The sequence below is a fragment of the Artemia sp. Qi Xiang Cuo genome, chromosome 1 (genome assembly GCF_049724085.1).
Source record: "Artemia sp. Qi Xiang Cuo chromosome 1, ASM4972408v1, whole genome shotgun sequence".
In the NCBI taxonomy this organism is placed as follows: Eukaryota; Metazoa; Arthropoda; class Branchiopoda; order Anostraca; family Artemiidae; genus Artemia; species Artemia sp. Qi Xiang Cuo.
The window spans coordinates 95,369,869-95,392,618 of NC_142794.1; the positions used below are offsets into that span (position 1 = coordinate 95,369,869).

The window sequence follows — 22,750 nt, forward strand, 5'->3', positions numbered from 1 at the left end:
ACAATCTTTTGAAATTAGAGAAGATGGAAGGTTAGGACAATAATGTTTTTCCACCTGTAAGAAGAATCTGTCAAGATACAAAGACAAGGTTATGCACTTGGGAACAAAATAGAGTTGGCAGGTTAATAGCAATCTTTTCAACCAACTTCTTGCAATTTCAGCTTCCCATTTTAGTAATACAAATGCAACGTTAATCCAAGGGAAAATTCAGTTTATACATAAACCTTGGCATTTTAACAACGGTTGTGACCATAGTATGTGTTGGTTATCTCGATTAAATTCATTTTTTTTTTCGAGTACCTACGCAGCCTCATAAAGACCGGTTCTGGTTTGAAAAAATAGCATATAAAGTACACAAACTAGTGTATTGTACACAAACTAGTTCTTTAGGTACTCCTTAGTGAAAATTTTCTAGGGGATCATGTCTAGCAAACTTTTACAAAGAATATGTTTTCTTTCTAAGGTAGCTATCCTTGAACAATACAGACTTATTCTGATATATAAAAAAGGTACTTATAACTTCAAAACTAGCAATAATATACTAGTTTAAGACCGTATAAAGACAGGCGTTTGTTTGAAAAAAATAGAATACACAGTACACAGACTACTGTATTGTACTCAAACTACTCCTTTAGGTACTCCGTAGTGAAAGTTTTCTAGGGGATCATGTCTAGCAAACTTTTACAAAGAATATGTTTTCTTTCTAAGGTAGCTATCCTTCAACAATACAGACTTATTCTGATATATAGAAAAGGACCTTATAATTTCAAAAATTGCAATAACATACTAGTTTAAGACCGTATAAAGATAGGCGTTTGTTTGAAAAAAAAATAGCATACACATTACACAGACTAGTGTATTGTACACAAACTAGTCCGTTAGGTACTCCGTAGTGAAAGTTTTCTAGGGGATGAGGTCTAGCAAATTTTTACAAAGAATATGTTTTCTTTCTAAGGTAACTATCCTTGAACAATACAGACTTATTCTGATATATAAAAAAGGGCCTTATAATTTCAAAACTAGTAATAATATACTAGTTTAAGACCGTATAAAGACAGGCGTTTGTTTGAAAAAAAATAGCATACAAAGTACACAGACTACTGTATTGTACACAAACTACTCCTTTAGGTACTCCGTAGTGAAAGTTTTCTAGGGGATGATGTTTAGCAAATTTTTACAAAGAATATGTTTTCTTTCTAATGTAGCTATCCTTGAACAATACAGACTTATTCTGATATATAAAAAAGGGCCTTATAATTTCAAAACTAGTAATAACATACTACTTTAAGACCGTATAAAGACAGGCGTTTGTTTGAAAAAAAAATAGCATACAAAGTACACAAACTAGTGTATTGTACACAAACTAGTTCTTTAGGTACTCCGTAGTGAAAGTTTTCTAGGGGATGATGTCTAGCAAATTTTTACAAAGAATATGTTTTCTTCCTAAGGTAGCTATCCTTGAACAATACAGACTTATTCTGATATATAAAAACGAGCCTTATAATTTCAAAACTAGCAATAATATACTACTTTAAGACCGTATAAAGATCGGCGCTGGTTTGAAAAAAAAATAGCATATACAGTACACAAACTACTGTATTGTACACAAACTACTTCTTTAGGTACTCCATAGTGAAAATTTTCTAGGGGATCATGTCTAGCAAACTTTTACAAAGAATATGTTTTCTTTCTAAGGTAACTATCCTTGAACAATACAGACTTATTCTGATATATAGAAAAGGACCTTATAACTTCAAAACTAGCAATAATATACTAGTTTAAGACCTTATAAAGACCGGCGTTTGTTTGAAAAAAATAGCATATAAATTACACAAACTACTGTATTGTACACAAACTAGTTCTTTAGGTACTCCGTAGTGAAAATTTTCTAGGGGATCAGGTCTAGCAAACTTTTACAAGGAACATGTTTTCTTTCTAAGGTAGCTATCCTTGAACAATGCAGACTTATTGTGATATATAAAAACGGGCCTTATAAATTCAAAACTAGTAATAATATACTAGTTTAAGACCGTATAAAGACCGGCGTTTGTTTGAAAAAAAAATAGCATACACATTACACAGACTAGTGTATTGTACACAAACTAGTCCTTTAGGTACTCCATAGTGAAAATTTTCTAGGGGATGTGGTCTAGCAAACTTTTAGAATATGTTTTCTTTCTAAGGTAGCTATCCTTGAACAATGCAGACTTATTGTGATATATAGAAAAGGGCCTTACAATTTCAAAACTAGTAATAATCAGACATAAGATTCACATGTACGGAAAAGTGTGATGCCATTGATAGCTTAATTATAGTAAAAGCGATGGATGACTTGTTAAAAAAAAACTCAGATTAAGTTATTTATGAAAAACTTATAGCAGCAATAAGCCTACTGGCTGGCAACGCATCAGAGCAAGACCAAGTTGGTTTATTGCCTATATTTACCCAAAGGTATTTACTCATTCATCACGTACACAATTTCCAAAATAGGGAATATCTGAGTCAATGGTTGAAAGAATTTAAGCCCATTAGGGGCATGAATTCGTCGGGGACGATTAAGATGTAGCCTATTAGACATAATAAACTAATAGAAAAACTAATGGTGATAACTTACTTGCAGTAGGAATAGTTTCTTAAAGGTGACATACATTTAGCTCCATTTTTACATGGGTTTGGAGAACAGCTTTGAAATCCTGAAAAACAAGACACTAAATATTCCAACCATAATAATTAGTACATTGCAGACATGCTAGCATCGTCAAAAGTTTGTGTATTACGTCTAACAAATAAGTGTTTGGCCAGGAGTTCTAAAATATTATTCCAATTATACCATCGCCTTCATTTTACAGAGAAAAATTACAAGACTATTGAAACACTCCTTACACAAAATTAATGCTGATTATTTAAAACGTCATTTTCCTTGGCTTAATAAAACGACAAAATTATTGGTTCATTTGTTTTCGGAGAATTCATGTTAAATGGTGTATCAGTCACTCCTACCTAATTTAACAGCACCATCACTCCACCTCTCCTTCACTAGTACTCGTACATAGACCAAATCAACTTACAAAAGTTTACTGATTTTGGTATCTTTTTTTATTTTGAATATAGGCCACGGATATATCCAGACATTAGGAGGGGGTTGCTATGCGCTTAAACTGAAAGGAACTTAAAAATATCAGATAAATGATTACAATCAAACAAATAGACTTTCTGAGATTCAAACAGTTCGTGGTAACGAAATGTAAATAAGGAGCAATGTGGTTCAATAGTAACAGAAACTCTAAGAAACAGAGTCTAGATAACAATATATACATCAAAGAATTGAATTTTGTTGCTTATTCAAAATATGTAAAATTCATCAAATTTAATAGTACCCATCAAAAGTTATGAGCCTGAGAAAATTTGCCCAATTTGTGAAGGAGGGGGGAATCCCCAAAACATCAAGTAATCTTAATGAAAACCATTCCATCCGATTCAGCATACCAGAAGACCCTACTGTAGAGGTTTCAACCTCATGAGTACAAAAATGTGGAATTTTACATTTTTTGCCAGAAGAAAGATCACGGATGCATGTTTTTTTGTTTTTTTTCAGGGGTGATCATATCAAATCAGTGATTGTAGAATATCAGGAGAGGCTCATTTTATCGGAAATAAAAAGTTCTAGTGCCCTTTTTAAGTGACAAAAAATATTGGTGGGCATCTAGCCCCCCTCCCACGCTCATTTTTTCTCAAAATTTTGGGGCGGAGGAGGGGGTCGGAGTTTAAATGGAAGGATTTTTCCATGGAGAAATTGTTCATGGTGGGAGGGAATTTCCCATTGAGGGGGAGTTAGATTTTCTAGCATTAAAAAAAGATCAGAAATTAAATATAAAAAAAACAGTTTTTCAACTGAAAGTAAGGAGCATTAATAAAACTTAAAACGAACAGAAATTATTAAGTATATGAGGGGGGTCCCTTTCATCAATACCTCGTCCTTTACGCTAAAGTTTTTTTAGTACCTTTAAGAGAGCTATTTATTCAAAATAAACGGCCTTTGTGATTCAGGAGTCATTCTTAAAGAATTGGGACAAAGTTCAAACTTTAACATAAAGAGCAAGGTATTGACGAAGGGAACCCCCTCACATATTTAATAATTTCTGCTTGTTTTAAGCTTTAATCTTGCTCCTTACTTTCAGTTGAAAAAAAACATGTTTTTTTTTGTTTTGTTTTTTGGAAAGAATCCTGTTATTAGGCCTACAGTGTATAATTCATAAGAGAGGATACAATAGGAGTACTCTGTTACAAAAATGTTTATTAAGAATCATATACGAATGGAGCGGAAGATGGGCCTACCGTACATAGTTAGCCCTTTCATAGTACTTGGATCAAATGCCTAGAAGTTCCCTGATTTTATTTCTTACTGAAGTACTTATTAAATCTTGGAATGATACTTTCCCATTGGTGGTTCTGGACAGCATATCTGGAGCACAAAGGTCTTAAATAAACCCTGCGTTCAACAGGGCTTCTGGTAAATGATGGTAATAGCTTATTGAACAAGCGAAATTAGTGTGCTCTATTGAACGCAGTTTGGGCGTCAAAATGGACTTCTTGCAAGAACAAAAAAATGCAAACCCACAGAATCTTTGAAACCGTCTAAGGCCAATGCAGCACAGAGTACTTGCCTATTATCCCGACAACACTCAAGAAATGAACTTAGGTTAATCAGAATGAAATACTACCAAAATCCGATGAAAATATTATGCTCTATTAACAAAATTATGTAACCTAGAACAGAGAATTATGCAAAGCAGGCCGCCCAGAACGAATTATATGAAATACCTGATCCACGCTATATATTAAATATTTACTTAGAATTAAATTAAATAAGTAGTTTATATATAGTAGTTTATCTCCCTCTGGCTAAGCTAATTTCGAAACGAAACAAAATTCCAGCCGGCGGGGGGGGGGGCAGTTGTCCCCTGCACCAGAGCAAAGTACACCTCTACTTTAAACCCGTCTTTATAGACTCTTATCATCCACTTAGGGATGAACTTCTTTTCGTTCAGCCCTAGGTGGATCCCAAAACAGAACAATCTTTCGCAGTCTATCCTGCTTCATCCATAAAATGTGGTAGGTCCTGTCTTATTAAGATTCATTAACACCAAGTCATTCATCATTTTCTATATTTTATTAGGAACTAATGAGAACTATGTGCTGGAACTAGTTGATATCATTCCTTAATTTTGTTTGACAGGGAACGGATCATTCCTTGATAAAAACAATAAACCTTCTCAATTCCTTTTCCGGTAACTTAATTTAACATCATTCATTAATAATTTGTATAAAATTAAGAATTAACTTGAATTAGGTTTTTTGATTCAATAGGTTTTAGTATAGTGAGTTTTGGCTCCCCCCCCCCCTCATTTGGTTCCAGGCTCTCCTAAGCCGATGTGATGTTCCTTATAGTCAAAAAACATAGTACATCATGAGTTTAAAAATATTTTAGATTCAAAAAATTTTCTTTGTCCCTTATTGGTAATGCAGATCTATTTCTGAAATTTTCACAGTTATGCTTCATACTTTAAAGTTTGGTGCACTTTTGAGAGGAATACACACCAGTATGCTTTTAAGTTAATTTAAGTACATGATTTAGGCCCACGGCAATTTCCTTAACAACATATTCCCTAAACTCAACACCTTTCCACGATAGGAAAAAAAACGTCTTGTATTTTACTAGATCATTTTCTGAAAATACTTTTGTAACACCAACATATTTACTGTAGGCCTATGTATTTCTCATCTACTTCTGAAGGAGACATGCTGAACAAATAGAAGTGGTAGTGGCAGCCTAACGTTGGATTTTTATGTTCTGTCTAGACCTTTTTTAGGCATCACAATTGGTTTTCTGACAATACCCATATCCCCTGATGGTCCTAGCTGTAACATAGGCTTAATAATATAGGTAAATTTCTAGATGGCCCTATAATTAAGCTAGGATGAAAGTGAAAACATCATTTGATGGCTTTTATTATAATATTTCATAATTCAAGAATCGCTTCTAAGGTTAGATTATATATTCCAAAAATAACTATTTATAACAATTGAAACCTCATTTATAAGTCAACTCAAAAATAAACGTTGTCCTACTGTTTCAAGTTTTTTGATTGCCATTGACAAAAATAGCGCTGAATTTTGAAATTTCTAAACTGTGCTGTCGACAAGTCAGTTGATATTTCAACTGAGGGTATATATCTGCACAGGATGGGGGTAGGGTTGGGTAAATTTGCAGTTGGACATAAAATTTAGCTAGGATGGAAGTGAAAAAATAATTTGATGCTTTTTTATTCATTATTCAGACAAATACCTTCCGGGCCCCATGAAGGGCACAAGATTCAATGAGCCCCAGATACACGTATTGAATTTTGAAAGAGAATAAAAAAACGCATCAAATGAAGTTTTCACTTTCATCCTAGCTAAATTATAGGGCCACCTAGAAATGTACCATAATATAGTCTTCACATATCTAATCTCGTGATTTCTCATAGGTTATTTGTTCAAAGAGGTAGATGTAATCTCCTTCTCAACCAGAGTTCATTGCACTGATATGTGGAGTAAGACAAGCACAGAAACACGCCAGATACTATAAATAATAGTTTTGGGGCACTGGTGCGTTCTATAGTCACTTTTATATTTATGTACAAGGAAACCAGTCATGAAGTGCCTGCCAGACGGGTTATTTGCAAGAGACTGCTATAGAGAAATGCAATGCAAAGCGTGGTTTTCATTGCTTTTACGATTTTTAAACTTTTGTTTTTAGGGGTTTAGGGGGATGAGGAAAGGTCCTTAGGTTCGGTTATGTATTCTTCATTATATGCTATGCTTTACCCCCCCCCCCCCCCAATGTGCAAATATATAGCCCAAATTTGTTTATAAACTATTATATGTTCATCAGATTTTATTTTATTTCATTAGCATTAACCAAACTTGACTTTTTAGAAGTGCCCATATAATGCACCAGTACCAGTACCTAATGCACAAATATATAGCCTACCCTGAATTGTATTAAACAAAAAAACAAGTTTTTTAAACTGAAAGTAAGGAGCGACATTAAAACTTAAAACGAACAGAAATTATTCCGTATATGAAAGGGGCTGTCCCCTCCTCAACGCTTCGCTCTTTAAGCTAAAGTTTTTTTTTTGTTTTAAAAAATAAAATTGTGAGACAGAGTCAAACTGTAGCGTAAAGAGCGAGGCGTTGAGGAGGGGACATCCCCTTTCATATACGTGATAATTCATGTTAGTTTTAAGTATTAATGCCGCTCCTTACTTTCAGTTAAAAAATTTTTTTTTTTTTTAATCTGTGATCGTTTTTAGTTAATTCAGCTTTTATTTTGGCTTGCCATCATTGAATTAGTAAACAAAATTTGTATAAAAATTTTACTTTTCTTTTGCTAAATGGATGTCTCTAAATTTGGTTATGACGCAATTTACAAATTAACTTACGTAACTAACTTCTATATTCGTAATTTTTCTTCTGGCAAAAAATACAAAGTTGCAGATTTTTGCAGATATGATCTTGAAACCTATGTAATAGGGTTTTCTGATACGCTGAATCTGACGGTGGGATTTTCATTAAAATTCTTTCACTTGTAGGGGATGTTTCCCCCTCTTTAAAAAATCAGGTAAATTTTCTCAGGCTCGTAGCCTTTGATGAGTAATATTAAACTTAATAAAATTTATATATTTAGAATAAGCATTATAAACCCATTCTTTTGATACATTTATTGACATCAACATTCTATTTTTAAAAGTTTTGATTACTATTGAGCTGTATCGCTTGTTTTTTTTATTACGTATATGTTATTTCGTGTATGAGGGGGTTCTCCCCTAAGTCAATACCACGCTCTTTACGTTAAAAGTTTAAAAAAAATTAATTCACAAACCCCTGAATCACAAAGGCCGTTTAATTAGAATAGATAGCTCTTTTAAAAGCACTAAAAAAAAAAACTGTAGCGTAAAGAGCGAGGTATTGACTTGGGGGAGAACCCCCTCATATACGTTATAATTTCTGTTCGTTTTAAGTTCTAATGTTGCTTCTTATTTTCAGTTGAAAAAAACTTGTTTTTTTTAATTTAATTTCTGATCGTTTTTTTATCCGGCGCCCCCTTCATAGAAATGTCCCTTACCCCAAAGAAACATCCTCCACGGAAAGATTCTCCCGAGTAACCCCCTCCTCCAGCCCCACCCTCCAGAAAAAAATCTTTCCTGAAAATGTCTGTATACTTCCCAATAACCAATAAATAATGCTGGCAAGTCTGGCACCCCCTTCATGGCAATTTCCCTTCCCCCATGAAAACTTCCTTCATGGACAGATCCTCCAACATAACCCCCGACCCACCCCCCACCCCACTACCAGAAAAAAAAAACCTCCTGAACACTTCTGTATACTTCCCAATAACCAATACTGTTCTGGGTAAAGTTCATAACTTTTAGCCCTCCCCCCGGGGACTTCGGGGATTAAGTCATCCTAAAAGTCATAGTAATCATATTTTCGACCATGCTGAACAAAATGGCTACCTCAAAATTTTGATCGAGTGACGTTGGGAAAAAAATGAGCGTGGAAGGGGGCATAGTTGCCCTCCATTTTTTTGGTTATTTAAAAAGAGCACTAGAACTTTTAATTTCCGTTCCAATGAGCCCTACCACGATATTCTAGGACCACTGGGTCGATACGATCACCCCTGGGAAAAAAACAAAAACAAATTGCATCCGTGATCTTTCTTCCGGCAAAAAATGCAAAATTCCACATTTTTGTAGATAGGAGCTTGAAACCTCTACAGTAGGGTTCTCTGATACGCTGAATATGATGGTGTGATTTTCATTAAGGTTATATATTTTGTGGGGGGTCTTTCCCCCTTTTTTCGAAAATCAGCCAAATTTTTTCAGGCGCGTAACTTTTGATGGATAGCACTAAACTTGATGAAAGTTATATATTTGAAATCAGCATTGAAATCTGATTCTTTTGATGTATCTATTGGTATCAAAAACCCGTTTTCTAGAGTTTTGGTTACTATTGAGCCGGGTCGCTCCTTACTTACAGTACGTTACCACGAACTGTTTGATAAATAGGGGTGGGGGTAAAATTCATTTCCGACAAAAATGATTATTATATTTGTAAAGAACATAAAAAAAGGCATCAATTGGTATATTCACTTTATTGGTAACTAAATTATATGATTTTGTAAAAATTTACCCCAGTTTTAGTCTAGGGCTACAGGCTCTGTGGGACCTGGGGGTGGGGTGGGCAGTGTCAGAAAAGCAACCATAATAAATGAAAATAGCCTAGCCTAAAATAAGGAATTTCAATTTTCATAGGCTAGTACCGCATGTTGGGCTTTAATCAGAATGTTGAATAAGGAATTAAATGTTTTTAAGTTAGGCTAATCTATATATTGAATAATTCACATGAATGGCCAGCAAATATAACCTAGTGAACATACCATTTGATGCCTTTTTTAATGCTCTTCTGTTAATATTAGGCTACATATTTTACATGCTAGTTTTTAAAACAAGTTTTAAACTTATGGTTACTTGGCTGTGAGGTAGGCCTATGGGCTGTTTTATTTAGCAACAAATGAGGATAATTGTTTCATAGGGTAGTCTAGTCTAATTTTAATAGACTACCCAGAAATCCGGAAAAACTCAGGATGTCAAAGCCCCCAAGGCTTTCCTCTCCTGTAAACATGTCTCATTTACCCCCATTTAGCCTATATGGGGAAGTCCAAGACTGAGGACTACGAATTTGACTAATAGTGAGAGGAAGTGTGTTAAATTTAATTAAAATACAAGCACGACTCCATTCCGGACTCCCCCTAAGCATGGACGCCCGTAAGCTGAGTTTTAGGGGGGGCTTACCTGGTCTAATCGGCATTTCCAATGCTGTATAATAAAAATGTCAAAACAAAATTATAAGCCGGCGTAATTCAGCCAGGGTGGGGCGGGCCACCCCCCCCCTGAGGGACATTATGAACTAAAAAACCGGTAGATATTTATTTAGTCTAGGCGAAAATAAAACAGCACAAAAATTTTAAATTATTAACTATTACAAAAGTTGGAAGATAAATTAAAAGCCAGATTGTAGTATTATAAAAAATATACATCATTTCGTTCTAAAATAAGAAGATTTCACAGTGCTGACATAAACACAACCGCATTCACTTCTTTCATTATCAACTGCTCAAGTTAAACTGAATTTAAAATTTTGCCCGAAGGCTGATCCAACACCCTGCTCGCACACAGCTGTGCTGTTATAATCGTGGGAAACTACCGACCATGAGAAAATAATCTCACAGAAAAATATCCTCAACAATTTTTTAGTTATTTAACTGGATTAAACTTTAAGCTATTTTTTACATAGTTAAAAAATGGTCAATTCATAATTTTGTTATTCCATCCAACTAAAAGTTCGAATAAGAACTGAGAGTTGGCAGAATGCGAACTGAGGGGGTTTTCACTATCTTGGAAAGAACTTGAGGTAGGTGTATGAAACTTTCAGGACCCTAAATTAAATGGACATGAAGTCCAGGGCCAAAAATAACACTTATGAGGAGAGAGGAAAGTCCACGGCACAAGGAAAGTATTCTGAACCCAGGGCCGTTTCCAGAAGATATATTCTGGGAGATGTTTGTCTGGTCCGTAAAAACGTAACAAAAATGTATATAAACTAATTCTTAATGCATTTTTTGAAGTTTTTTGTTGTGATTCCTCCCCCCCCCCTCGAAAAAAACCTGGCATCACTTTTGTCTGAACCACACAAACTCGTTCAAAGCTTTGCTAAATCTTGATTTTTAGGTCAACAGTTCCAAAACCCGTTATTACATATTTATTTCTTTTTATTTAGCTTTTGTGATTCGCGACGGTCTAGAAATCGTGTCAAAAATTCAGAAAAAAAACATAATATAGGTAAAAGTCCTATTCAAATCGCTGGAATTGGGTTTGAACACAACCGTATGTGTCAGTTGTAATTTCCCTGAGAGGCAAACCTTGCTTCCGTTGCCTCATAAGTCCGTCATGGTGGACTTTTCTTGAGTTTACTTGCGCCAGATCTGATTATTGTGGAGTTCTTCTGGATTCTGTTAGTTCTGGTGAAGTTTACGGGCTAAACAACGTCTTCTGAGCTATTTTTACCAGTTGATGTATAATACTAGACCCCGGCGCCGCACCGGCGGATCGACCGGACGCCGCTGACGAGAGGCCCCGGCGAACACCGCGGAAGTGTCGTAATACCGCCGGTGCACCGCAGGCACGCCGCCGCCGGCAGAGGCGGCGGCGGTCGGTAGAGTATAAATTGTTTTTACGTCAATTCTTTATTGTGTCAACCGCAAAGTCGGAGCTTTTCCTTCTCGTGTGGTTTAGTATTTCGATTTTCCTGATTAGAAATCAAGCAGAGCTTGCACTATCCCCGAATTTTCGGGTATTTTCCCGAAAATCTATGCATCACCTCGAAAAAAAATTTGGTTCCCCGAATCCCCGAAAATCACGCAATCACGGTGCCACCCCTAGTGATTTATCACCAGTGACTTTCCCTGCCAAATATAACTTTGTATACCATAATTCTTCATTACTCTCTTGTTCATTAATTTTCGTCTCTTTTGTTACTTTGCATAAAAACCAGACAGATGCAATATGCTATTGCAAATATTGCAATATACACAGTTCTTCATATGTTGACAAAAAAAGAGTGTCGTCTTTATGAAATGAGTTTAAATAAATTCGAATGCAGTTTCCCAATCTCTATTTATTACATCATTCTTAGTCAAGAAATTTATTTTCAAGTTGAATAGAATTATAGAACGCTTTCACTTCTATACAGCTTCAGCTTTTTGTTGGGTTTTAAAATTGACAGCCGACATATTGTTTCTTCAGCTGAATTGTAAGTTTGCAAATTTTTTTTTTTTTTGCTGTTTTTAGATAAGAGTTTCTTAATGTTTAATACTCAATTATTGAACCCCTGATATAAAATACAATCTTCTTTCTGGAACATTTTTACCCCCCCCCCCCCGCAAAAAAAAAAAACAGCCTTCGGTTGAGACAAAATTTAGCTGTAGACTAAGCTATGTACAAGGTTGGGGAATTAAAGATTGAACCAGAAGTTACCCCAAAAATATGATTCATAAATAAATTGTAAATTACTGCCTATAAAGGGGGGCGACAGGGGGCTATCATTTTTAAATGATAGTACCTAATTTTTTTTCATTGAAAGCAGGGATACCAAAAAGGTAGTTATTTTTTTCATTTCAAGTTGAGACAGAAGAAAATAATATCAAATTCCATGGGAAACCATTGAAATATTTTGATAGACCCAGGGTCCCCCATTAGGACTTGTTCATTGTCTTGGGTATTTTGCGATTTCTCATAGGCTACTCGCCTAATTTGGCTTTTTTGTGTGCTCCCTTTTAATTCGATTCTTTGGATCTTATGGAATGCTATGGCGAATCTATCACTCAGTTTTCCAATAATTTGAGGTATATCTGAATAATTTCGAAATTTTTTTTGTTTTATTTGTACCCCTTTACTCATACCATCAATTTTTTTTCAAGGAACACTAAGCTGTTTAACGTTATTTTGCGTGTTTGTTTGAACCATATAGTGACCTAGTTAATTATTAAGTAAATTATGTTTCTAATGAAAGCTGAGACGGTATCCTATCAAGGTGATATCCAGAGGGGGGAGGGGTAGGGAGGTATTATATTTAAATGATAATAACTCGAAATTTTATTTATTGAAAGCAGGGATACCAAAAAGTTAATTTTTTTTTTAATTTAAAGCAGAGACGGAATCCTATCAAGGTGGTATCCAGAGGGGGGAGGGGGGTATTGAGCTATCATATTTAAATGATAATACCTCGATTTTTTTTAAAGCAGGGGTGCCAATAAGTTAATTATTTTTTTTTATTTAAAGCAGAGACGATATCCTATCAAGATGGTATCCATAGGGAGGGGGGGGGGCATACGGAGTTATTATATTTAAGTGATATTACCTTGATTTTTTTTTTTTTTTTTATTGAAAGCAGGGATGCCAAAAAGTTGAAAAGTTTACAAAAATTAACAAAATTTTCGTGAGTTGTACTTTATACAGCCCTTGCATGGTTTTATCGTCCAATGGGAAAGGGACATATGCGTCCAATCCGGTTCTTTTTCCTATTGATGAAACGGGTTTACTTTGAAAACATTCATTCATATGTACCAGGCAGATTCACACTAAAAAGAATTGGTGTGACGAAAGCGATATCGACATCCCCACCTAACGTTGCGCTCGAGTAACAATGGAGCCCTTGGTCCAGTGCCAAAGTTACATTAAAAGGCCAGGTCATAATAAAAGCTTTCAATTTGGGAGGTTCAACGAGGAGTCTTTGACAGTCTTATGCCCTCAGGTACTAGAAGTTGCAATGTTCTTACGTATCTACAGTGGTTTAGAAAATTCGATCACCCCACAAATGATTACCAAAAATATGCACAAATGTAACATTTGAAATATTATAACACTTTTTTCAAAGCTTTGAAGAAAAGCAAATAAGTCTAAATACCCCTAACTACGCTTGAAATCTATTTTAAAAAGAAACTTTGGTGATTTCCATGGAAATGACCATAGCAGAAGTTTTGAGCCTGGGTGGGGATCAAAGAGGAGTATAAGTATTTTGACCACAGGTGACTTATTGTTGCGACTTTCTTAAATTTGGTAATTCTTGTGAGCATTTGGAAATCAAAGCTTAAAAGAATAAGGAAATCAGCCTTAGCCTTTGCTTGGATTAAAAGTGACGAACTAGGATGAACATTTCAACATCTTCCTCGAGCTACTTCAGTCTGCATATTATTTCATTTAATTACACTTAAAACAGATGAGCTTTTAATTTTTACCTAAGAAAATAGCTGGCACTTCATTTTTCTTCATAGCGAATAAACTATTAAGTGTTTTTTGTGTCATTGTAATTGAAGTGTTCTCATGTGAAGCGTTCATCATGTATTTTTCAATTTGATAAATTTACTCCTTTTAGATGCAGTTTATAATTTGTCCATATTTGTTCTATGGATCGCATCTGCTGTCCAAAGTCTTAGCCATAATTTGCTTTGCTGTTTGTATCACTTTCAACTCATAACAATTCGCCTGTAGATATATTGGACTCAAGGCTTTGTTTCAAAGCTCCAGGTTTCAGTGAATTTCCAGAATTCTTCCAAGGAAAGCTGGGGGCCATTGTCAGAAGTCATTCTTTCTGGTATTCCATATCTTGAAAAATTTGCTTTGAGCTAGACTAAAACTTCATGTGAGTTGGTATAACTCAGGTTATCCACTTCAAACACACGGCTGTAGCAGTCAAAAGTGATGAGATATTCGTTACCTGGAAAAGTGAATAAATCGGCACCGAAAGGCTGGAATGGATATTTTGGTATTTGTGTGCTAATTATTATTTTTTGTTGTTGTCCTGATACACATTTAGCACAGACTTATGACCTGGTGACCATTTTGTCTGTATCTCAATGGATATTTGGCCAGAAAACTATGATTCTTGCCCTTTCTTTGTGTTGGTCATTCCTAAATGTAACATATGTAGTTGCTCCAAAATACCTTTTCTCCGCGAGCTTACAATGATGTTCCTTTCTTCTTTCATAATCACGTTCTTCTTTCTTCTTTCAAATATCAATTGTCATAAATCACCATTCTATTACTTTAAATGGTGTTATCATAGCTAAATTAAATTACGTGTGACTCTTGTTTGAATAAAGAGTGAATGTTAGACTGTTGGCAGAATATGACATCATCTATAGTTTGTGTAATCAGAAGCTACTGTTCAGGGAGTTTCACACGACATTACATTGCTATGATGTCACACGTCATTTAGTATAGCTATGATGTCACCATTTAAAGTCATAGAATGGCACGCTATATGATGTCACAGCTAAATTGTCAGTGTCTTTACACGTCATAGCTACATTAAACTATGACGTCGGAAGGCCTATTTGAATTCATCTAAGATAATTAACATTTAATATTACAAATATGAGTCAAGAAAACAATATATCAATGTGTTTCGACATGAGAAACATTTCAAATATGAGAGAAAGTTCTACATACGTGAGAAACATTTCAAATGCCGCGCTCCCCTCAGAGTTCGGGGATATTGTTAATAGGCACTACGGAGACTATTTAGAAATATACCTGGGCTCCTCATACAGCCCCAATGGAAGCGGCTCAAGTTTTGCATGTACTAATCCTCTCGTTTGCATACACTTCAACACAAGATGTGAAACAAGCGAGGACGCAGAACTATTTGCGTTATACTTGTGTTGTGATTACATAGTAAAAACGGGCAAAACTTCTGATAAAATCCTTATATTGTCGAAGTTACTACCTCTCATTATAAATCTGTCACAAAATTGCCAAAAAAGAAGTTATACAATAGTCCAAAACAAAATTTTAGAAGCACAAGCAAAAGTGAAGGATTTGAAAATTTTGTGGGTACCTTACGGAAAAGGGGCAATTTATGGGAACGTAATAGCATCTACTGGAGCAAGCCTTGCTGCTAAAAGCATGCCAGACTCCGCAGCTATTGCGACGTACTCTTTTTTTGATAAAAACTACGAAGAAAATATAAGATCTTCTATATATAAAATATCTAGAGGATATATCCGTACAATAAGTCCCATTTCATTTCCTTCCCACTGATAAGTTTTATCCCGTGTTTTTTTTTCTCTTACTTATTTTTTTATTTAAATTAAAAACTTTAAGCTTTAGTGTTTTTTGGGCATATAAGCAGTTTTGACAGATTAGGAGACAAGATTGGATAACAAAACAAACTGAACTGTGAAGAAGCAGCAGAATTGAAGCTGAATCAGAATCAAGAAATAGATATGCTGTGCACACAGATTCTTTAGAGATCTACCAGTATCGAGTAAAATGATGAAACAGATCCGAGTAGAGACTCAAAATGACTCCGAACTGAAAGTTATGAAACGAGTAATACAAACAGGATGGCACAACAAATGAAAGATGACACCGTCAGCCACTGCGCCATTTTAGAATTATCGTGACCAACTGATCGTCAATGAAGACGCAATTTTGAAAGAAGAAAAGAACATCATTCCATGCTTGCAGAGATAAGGTATTTTGGAGCAACTACATATGTCACATTTAGGAATGACCAACACAAAGGAAAGGGCAAGAATCACAGTTTTCTGGCCAAATATCCATTGAGATACAAAAGAAATGATCACCAGGTGCGAAGTCTGTGCTAAATGTGTATCACGACAACAACAAAAAATAATAATCACCACACAAATACCCAAATACAAATTCCAGCCTTTCGGTGCCGATTTATTCACTTTTCTAGGTAACGAATATCTCATCACTTTTGACTGCTACAACTGTTATTCGAAGTGGATAAGCTGAATTAAAGAAATAAACTGAAATAAAGTGGATGAGCTGAAACTCGCATCAAGTTTTAGTGTAGCTCAAAGGACATTTTGCAAGATAAGGAATACCCGAAAGAATGGCTTCTGACATTGGCCCCCATCTTTCCTCGGAAGAATTCCGGAAATCTACTGAAACCTGGAGCATTGAAACAAAGCCTCGAGTCCACGTTATCTACAGACGAATGGCGATAAGTGAGAAAGTGATATAAACTGCAAAGCGAATTATGGTTAAGACGTTGGAAAGCAGAAACAATCTATATCTTGTATTGTTGTAGTATAGGAACACACCTGTAGATGGATTCAAGTCTCCAGCGCAGTTGAGCAAGAATCGACAACTTCGGTCCATGCTGCCAGTTGTAGCACAAGTGTTTTTGCCGAAATACACAAATCCAGTGGAGATAGAACAAATAAGGACAAATGTCCAGAAAATCCAGCAGATGTATTACAACAGATCAGCCAAAGATCTCAGTCCTATTAAAGCAGGAAAAAAGGTCTGGGGGGAGCTGCAAGAAAATGAAAAATTGAACAAAGTAGTTGTAACTGAAAACCTCCTATACTCTTCTAGATCTTATACCTTACTTCTAGATAGCGGTGGTAAGATTAGTCGCAATCGCCGATTTATCCGCTTGAGAAAAATTGACACCCATATGTTTGTTTTGCCCGAATTTACCTGGTAACAACACCAGTGGCACCAAACCGACTAGTTTTCTTACCCAGCGACTTACCCGACAACAACTGCAGAGACGTTACCCCCGACGACCAGACCAACCAGGTTACATCAAATGCTGGCCGTTGCATAACTACCCGTTCCGGAATGACGGTGAAGCCTGTGATCCGTATGAACCTCAGCCTCGATTGGGAAAGTTACGTTTGCAACATGAAGATCCGAAACACTGTCTAGTTTCAGAAGAGAGAAAATGTAGATATTCTAATGTTCTGAATATTTTAAATTTTTGTGTTTTATTTTCTATTTTGTAGGTGTTTGGGTCATTAAATGTAATAAATAAGAAACAAAGGGGAGAACTTTACACAGACCAAACAAAACCAGGCAGACCAGACAAAATCACACTTTCACTACCCCGTTTTTCCAGCATTTGTTCCTAATCGGTCCAAACATTGTTTGGCAGTAATTCAGCAGTGGCGTCAATTGACAGTATTATAGGGGGAAAGGGACAAAAACATATTTTAAAAATCTAGGGGGAGAACTTGTGGTTATATTCTTTTTCGACAAAAATACCAAAAGAGGGGTTTTTCAAAGAAAAGACCCCCAGAGGTTTTTATCCGATTCTATGAGAGGGAAAAAGTGGGTGGGGGTAGAAAAATCTTGCAGATGGCAAATTCCCCCACGTGCATTTAACAGGTCGTGTCGCCTCTTTGTCAGTGCCTCCTATACATAAGCACTTCTTGATGCTAACTTGGCTGTCGATCTGAAGACTTTCCTTCAATTTTATCAATGAAAATAAAAATTCAATAAAATATCATAGATCTATTTTCAAATCTAGGGGAGGGAAGTGGGGTGAAAATTTTTAAGGAGACAAATGCCCCACCCCCTACCTCACGTCACTGCATTTAAAATCACAATATTTACGTATCAGTGCTTCCTATATATAGATACTACCTAAAGCTAACTTGGCTTTCGATTTGAAGACTTTTGTTGCCATGTCAGAACTGAATTTTTTAATTACTCCAAAGCAGCCTTTAAGCCAGAAGTTGTTTTAGTCAATGTCCAACCAGTACTGGAGTTATGCTCCATTGTAGTAGCTTCAGAACTATATTCATTATGTACTCATAAGAAAGAAGTAAATATGACGAACTCACTCTGCTGTCCTTGGGAACATTAATATCTTTACTGGCCAATGAGGAAACAGTTTCAAGTTTACCAAAATTACATCTACTACTACTTCTAACAAATCACTGCAGCACCAAACCGTCTAGGGCCAACAAGGGCACGCAATCCCTTCCACCATCCCGATGGAGGATAACGTTCCTCTTCCGCTGTCAAACTCTTTAAATGTAGGTATTTCTGATTAAGGAGACGAATGTGAAAGCAACTTATCGATTTGTGAGGGTCGTGCCTCGCTAGTGAATCACTGCTTTCCTCAGAAGGCAAAACGTAAAGTCATATCATTTCATACATTTCTTCTTTTTTCTTTTCTTTCTTTTTTATTAATTTATATTAATTAGTTCATATCTATTTTCCAATTCTTATTATTTTTAAATCTTTTTTTATATTTTTTCCTTTATTTGTCAATTTTTTAATTGCTATGAAGGCCTGGTGAGTAGTTTTTCAGATTTTGCAGTACCAAAATAAAGTAAATATGAATTATTTTAGTTATCTTTTAGGAAGACTCAATTGATTGTCGCTATCTATCTCTCATTTCAACTTGAAAACCTGAAACACAAACAAAAACATAAATCATTTTGGTGGATAAAAAACCAAACGTTGATCTAGGTTGCCAACTGGACACATTATACATCAAAATGACAGATTCCTATATGTCCTAAGTGCTACATTTCCTATACCGATGTGATAAATTCCTATTTTGCCATAAAAGAGCAAAATAGTAATCTTTTAGAGAAGTAGGGAGGGCATATCGACTCCTAGATACACTGCGTGCTGCCATCTAAAATTGAGTCTAACTCCTTATGAACACCATATATGGGCATAGAGTCCCTAGGGAGAACACCTGTGCTGTCAGTCCGAGCAGGAGTCCATATATGGGCATAGAGTCCCTAGGGAGAACACCTTTGCTGTCAGTCTGACGGGGCAACATATATGGGCATGGAATCCCAAGGGGAACACGATTTCCGAGAAATTGTTTGCATAATTGTTTGTATTTGATCCAAGAAAGGGGAATTTATTCAAGGATTATCGAGTCTAACGGGGACAGGGTCAATTGATCTATTGTTGTTGTTGTTCGTCCAGGAGAATTGTCTCCGGGCGAAGTTTATTAATGTCTGACGGATGATGTCAAGGTTGATTGATTGTTGGTGTTCGTCCAGGAGAATTGTCTCCGGGCGAAGTTTTTTAATGTCTGACGGATGATGTCAAGGTTAATTGATTTGTTGGTGGTAGACCAGGAGAATTGTCTCCGGGCGAAGTTTATTAATGTCTGACAGATGATGTCAAGGTAGATTGATTTGTTGGTGTTCATCCAGGAGAATTGTCTCCGGGCGAAGTTTATTAATGTCTGACGGATGATGTCAAGGTTGATTGATTTATTGGTGTTCATCCAGGAGAATTGTCTCCTGGCGAAGTTTATTAATGTCTGACGGATGATGTCAAGGTCGATTGATTTGTTGGTGTTCGTCCAGGAGAATTGTCTCCGGGCGAAGTTTGTACATGCGTATTAACGGTGGGGAAGAGATATTTTGATCTTAGAGATGAAGAGATTAACGCGGGAAAAGGTTTCTTAGGAATTTCAAATGTGACAGTGCAGGGATGCCAAAACAAAAGGAACACGCAGAAATTACGTTTAGAGATTATTTGGGCGAAACCGTTTTGAGACATTTTAAAAGATGATTTAAGCGGAACCGTTTGAGGTATTTTAGAAGATGATTTAGAAGATGATTTGAGGGTGAAACTCTGTGGTCGTTATAATACACAAGTTCCATTAGAACAGTGTTGTGAGGTCCCCTACCCCAACAACCCCCCTACTCCAACCCCAAAGGCCTCCGACCCCCCTACCCCAACTCCAAAGGAACCCCCCGGGCCCCCAAAGGTCCCCGGACCCCCTAATGCCCCCTGAACCCCCAAAGACCCCCCGAGACCCCAAAGCCCCCCCCCCCCCCCAAGCCCCTCCCTTCCTCCCTCCCTTTTTTGATTTTTTTTTTAGTTTTTTCGGACTAAATTTTTTAGACTTAGAAATTATCCAACATTTATCCGTTTTTTTTCTTTAACCCATTGGCGTAGAGTTTTAGCTTAGAGTCTTAGCTTAGAGTTTTTGTTAGAGTTCTAGTTCAGTTTAGTTTTAGTTAAAAGTTTAGAGTTTTGAACTTAGAGACTTAGCTTAGAGTTTTTGTTGGAGTTTTAGTTTAGTCTAGTTTTAGTTAAGAGTTTAGAGTTTTAGCTTAGAGTCTTAGCTTAGAATTTTACTTAGAGTTGAAGTTTAGATTAGTAATAGTTAAGAGTTTAGAGTTTTTATTTAAAGTATTAGCTTGGAGATTTAATGAGGCTTCTAGATTAGTTTGTTTTTATAAGAGATCACAGTTTTTTACCTTAGATTTGTAGTTACAGTTATAAATCATTGTAGTTATATATCATGGTGTAGATCTTTATACAACAGACTTAGGTTAGAATTTTTATTAATGTTATGGTTTAGTTAATTTATATGTCAGATTTTGTAGTTTCACAATACTGCCTTAGCCTAGAGTTGAAGTTCAATTTAGTTATAGTTAAGAGTCAAGAGTTTTTACATTAGAGTCTTAGCTTAGAGTTTTGTTAGAGTTCTATTTTAGTTTATTTTTAGTTAATAGTTTAAATATTTAGCTTGGAGTCTCAGCATAGATTTTAGTTATAGTTATATTTTAGTTTAGTTATATTTAAGAGTTTTAGCTCAGGCTTAGAGTTTTAATTAGAGTTCTAGTATAGTTTATTGTTATTCAAGGTTCTAGAGTTTTACCATAGAGTTTTAACTTAGAGTTTTTGTTATAGTTCTAGTTCAGATTAGTTTTAGTTAAGAGTTTAGAATTTTTACAGTCTTAGTTTAGAGTTTTTGTTGAAGGTCTAGTTTAGTTTTAGTTAAGAGTTTGTAGTTTTAGCCTAAAGTCTTAGCTTAGAGTTTTACTTAGAGTTTAAGTTAAGTTTAATTTTAGTTAAGAGTTTAAAAATTTACACTAGAGTCTTAGCTTAGAGTTTTTAATAGATACCTAGATTATTTTAGAGATTGTTAAGAGTTTAGAATTTTATCTTAGATTAATATAGTTTATTTTTAGTTAGAGTACTAGTTTAGTTTAATTATAGTTAATAGTTTGGAGTTTTACCTTAGAGACTTAGCTTGAGGTTTTAATTTAGTTTAGTTTTAGTTAAGAGTTTAGAGTTTTTTAGCTTAGAGTCTTAGCTTAGAGTTTTTGTTAGAGTTCTAGTTTAGTTTAGTTTTAGTTAAGAGTTTAGAGTTTTTAGCTTAGAGTATTAGCTTAGAGTTTTAGTTACAGTTCTAGTTTAGTTTAGTTTTAGTTAAGAGTTTAGAGTTTTACCATAGAGTCTTAGCTTAGAGTCTTTGTTAGAGTTCTAGGTTAGTTTAGTTACAGTTAAGAGTTTAGAATTTTAGCTTAGAGTCTTAGCTCAGAGTTTTACTTAAAGTTGTAGTTTGGTTAAGTTTTAGTTAAGAGTTTAGAATTTTAGCTTAGAGTTTTAGCTTAGAGTTTTAGCTTAGAGTTGTAGTTTAGTTTATTTATAGTTAAGATTTTAGAGTTTTAGCTTAGAGTCTTAACTTAGAGTTTTTGTTAGAGTTCTAGTTTAGTTTAGTTTTAGTTAAGAGTTTAGAGTTTTTACATCTAAAAATCTTAAATCCAGTAGGGATTGCAATAATTATAGTTGCAGCAGTGAAATCAGCTCGAGTATCCACGTCAATACCTACAGTAAATATATGGTGGGCTCAAACAACAAAGCCAAGAATTCCATTAGCAAGTATAGCATAAATTATGCCTAACATCCCAAATGCTTCCTTTTTCTCTCTTTCTTGACTAATAATATGAGAAACCATACCAAATTCAGGTGAAATTAGAATATACACTTCAGGGTGACCAAAGAACCAAAATAAATGTTGATAAAGAATCGGATATCCACCACCTGCGGGATCAAAGAAAGAAGTATTCAAATTACGGTCAGTCAACAATGTGGTAATAGCAACTGCCAGAACAGGTAAAGGACAAAAGTAAGAGGACGGCAGTAGAAAGGGGGGTACCAGTCGTGACAGGACCACGTGGTTTATGGTTTTTGTTCGTATAGAAAAATTCAATCGTGACATGACACGTGGTTTATGGTTTTTGTCAGTGGGAATGAAAAAACAGAATTTTTCTCACTTAACAATACAGGAATTTTCTCACTTTGATGGTTGTTTTCTTTGATAGTTTTGTGTGTTGGTCAATTTATTTTATGTTTTTCATGGATGTGAACATCAATTTATGTATATTTTATGGTTTTTGTCAGTCAGAATGAAAAAACAGGAACTTTCTCACATTGATGGATGTCAACATCAATTCATGTCTGCTTTATGTTTTTTGTCAGTGAGAATGTAAAAACAGGAACTTTCTCACTTTGATGGATTATTGAATCTAATGTGAAACCGGGTCAATGACACT

At 35.3% G+C, this 22,750-nt stretch overlaps 1 protein-coding gene across 1 annotated transcript in view; it reads right to left on the reverse strand.

Annotated features, from left to right (window-relative positions):
• The window catches only part of N (neurogenic locus Notch protein), a 107,714-nt gene extending 93,068 nt beyond the window's left edge, over positions 1-14,646 (reverse strand). Inside the window, exons 1-2 of the mRNA XM_089092680.1 lie at positions 14,604-14,646; positions 2,615-2,693 (exon numbers count right to left, since the gene is read on the reverse strand). Coding sequence (XP_088948806.1) covers positions 2,615-2,693; positions 14,604-14,646 — 122 coding nt within the window. The remainder of the gene's footprint in view (positions 1-2,614; positions 2,694-14,603) is intronic.
• Positions 14,647-22,750: the final 8,104 nt, after the last annotated feature.